Below are 2,501 nucleotides of genomic sequence, written 5' to 3' on the forward strand. Positions count from 1 at the left end.
ATTGATGGCCAGGAGGACGGTCCTGTAGACCGGCACCTAAGCGGCTTCTTTTGAGAAATGCAAGGGAAGGAAGTGTCGGTGCTCATGCTGGCATCACCAACCGTCTAACGTTTATTCTGGTGGTAAGAGCAGTCATCCAGGGTGTGGGAGACCCAAGTTCCATCCCTCTCCCCCCCCCCCCGGCTTTGTGGGGATAAAACGTTTAAACGTTGGTCTCTCATCTCTCCAGAGAGTGCCCCAACCACTGGGCTATGGGGTATTCTGATGAGGGCTCCTTCAGTCTCTCTGAATGAAGCTGTTCCACTGCGTACGAATACTTAAACAGACAATTGACCCAAAAGAGCGTGAGAACGATTCCATAGCCTGATAGGTCGGGCCCCCGGTATAAGGAGCGGAACAGGAGAAATAGGGTAAAATTTTAGGAGGGAGTTAATTGTGTGTGACATCAGAAACTCTGAGGTACAAACAAGGGGCCAGGCTACTGGTACACATACTCTAGAAGCTCATCGTGTAACTCTGGCAACTCAGTATGGTGAATACGGATCCCTTTCCTACAATTCTGCCTGCCTGCCACGTACCTTTTTGTATGAAACCTGTATAGCCTGGCCCCATAAAAGAAAGTGGACAAGCACCTATGTCCTATATCCTCACCTTAATAGCTTGCTGTACAAAGAGTACCATTGACCAGGGGTGGAATTAATCAACCTGGGTAACTGTATTTGAATCTAGTCATAATAAATTATATTGTAATAAGACAGCACTGGGTGAGCTCTTGGCAGTAAGCACTGAATTTGGGACTTCTATCTAGTAGAATGATTTCAGAGTGGTAGCTGTGTTAGTCTGTATCAGCAAAAAGAACAAGGAGTACTTGTGGCACCTTTTCTCAAGTAAATGTGTTCGTCTATAAGGTGCCACAGGTACTCCTCATTCTTTTTGCTATCTAGTAGAATATAAGCCTCTACTGCCCGATCATTCATTAGCCATCCCTCGATTTGAGGAGGATCTCTACCACAGATTTACATATGGGTCCTGAGATAACTCAGGAATCCAATCCTGGAACCACAAATCTGCCCACAGTTGGTACAGACATTTCGTGGCCGGCCAGCTCTCTGCTGGGAGAAAGTTCTTTCTTTTTCCTACTGCCTGAGCTAAGAGACCCATGGCTGTTAGTTCAAAATCCATAATGGAGTCTTAAACCTCTGTTAGATCTCACCAGAGAACCACATGGTATATGATCAGAATGACCCCAAGGAATTGATACTCAGCCTTTATTTGTCTCTTCTTTCCATGTAATGCTCGCTTTCTCCCTTGTGGGGAACAGCACATCTGGGATAAATGTTGAAGGGGAATCACACCACCGTGACGGAGTTCATCTTGTTGGGATTCACGGACAACCAGCACCTGAGAGTCATGCTCTTTGTGGTGTTTCTGTTGATCTACCTGCTCATCCTGGTGGGGAATCTTGGGATGGTCACTTTAGTCAGGATTGAGTCCCGGCTTCACACCCCCATGTACTTTTTCCTCAGTAACCTGGCCCTCTTAGATGTCGGATACTCCACTGTCATCGCTCCCCAGACACTGATGGCCTTTGCAGTGGAGAGCAAAGCAATTACATTCACTGGGTGCGCTCTGCAGTTCTACTTCTTCTGCATTGCTGTGTCCTGTGAGTGCTGCCTGTTGGGGGTGATGGCGTATGATCGCTTCACAGCCATCTGCAGCCCATTGCTGTACACCGTCATCATGTCCAAGCGGTTCTGCGTGCTGCTGGTGCTGGGGTCGTACCTAGCCAGCTGGGTAAATGCAACGGTTCAGACTCTATTTATATTCCGTTTGTCCTTCTGTGGATCAAACATCATCAATCATTTCTTCTGTGATGTGCCCCCCATCCTGAAACTGGCCTGCTCTGACACCCACATCACAGACACTGTTCACTTCACCTTTTCTATTGTAATTATAACATCTACTCTCCTGACCATTGTCATCTCCTATGTGTACATTGTGGTTGCTATTCTAAGGATCAACTCCACGGAGGGCAGGCGCAAAGCCTTCTCCACCTGCACCTCCCACCTGACGACCGTCACCATCTTCTACGGAACGGTCATTTTTATGTATTTGCGGCCCAGTTCAAAGTACTCCATGGACCAGGACAAAATCATCTCTGTGTTTTATACCCTGTTGATCCCCATGCTGAACCCCCTGATCTACAGCCTGAGGAACAAGGAGGTGAAAGAGGCTTTTAGGAGGATGATAGGAAGGTTTTGTTTCTCAGTGAATGTAAAGGTGGAGACTTTATTTTGAATAAATAAATGGGAGTAAGATGGAGGAGTCACTTCTCTGTGTCATTAACTTGATTTCCGTGAATCACCAAATGTGTTTGTGTTGCATCAAAAGACACTAACGGTCAGATTTTCCAAACAGTTCTGCATCCACCCACCAGTTACTAGTTCAGCACTTCAGCAAGTCGTCCAATTTTCCAAAGTGCTCAGCTGCCAGTCAGGGCC

The 2,501-nt window shown here is 46.9% G+C and overlaps 1 protein-coding gene across 1 annotated transcript; it reads left to right on the top strand.

The window, feature by feature from the left end:
- Positions 1 to 1,332: 1,332 nt before the first annotated feature.
- Positions 1,333 to 2,298, top strand: LOC135982804 (olfactory receptor 5AR1-like). Its single transcript, XM_065590998.1, has one exon. It carries the CDS (start codon positions 1,336 to 1,338, stop codon positions 2,296 to 2,298), a length of 963 nt encoding a protein of 320 aa, XP_065447070.1. The 5' UTR covers positions 1,333 to 1,335.
- The last annotated feature ends 203 nt before the right edge of the window (positions 2,299 to 2,501 follow it).

Source organism: Chrysemys picta, chromosome 4, assembly GCF_011386835.1.
Source record: "Chrysemys picta bellii isolate R12L10 chromosome 4, ASM1138683v2, whole genome shotgun sequence".
In the NCBI taxonomy this organism is placed as follows: Eukaryota; Metazoa; Chordata; order Testudines; family Emydidae; genus Chrysemys; species Chrysemys picta.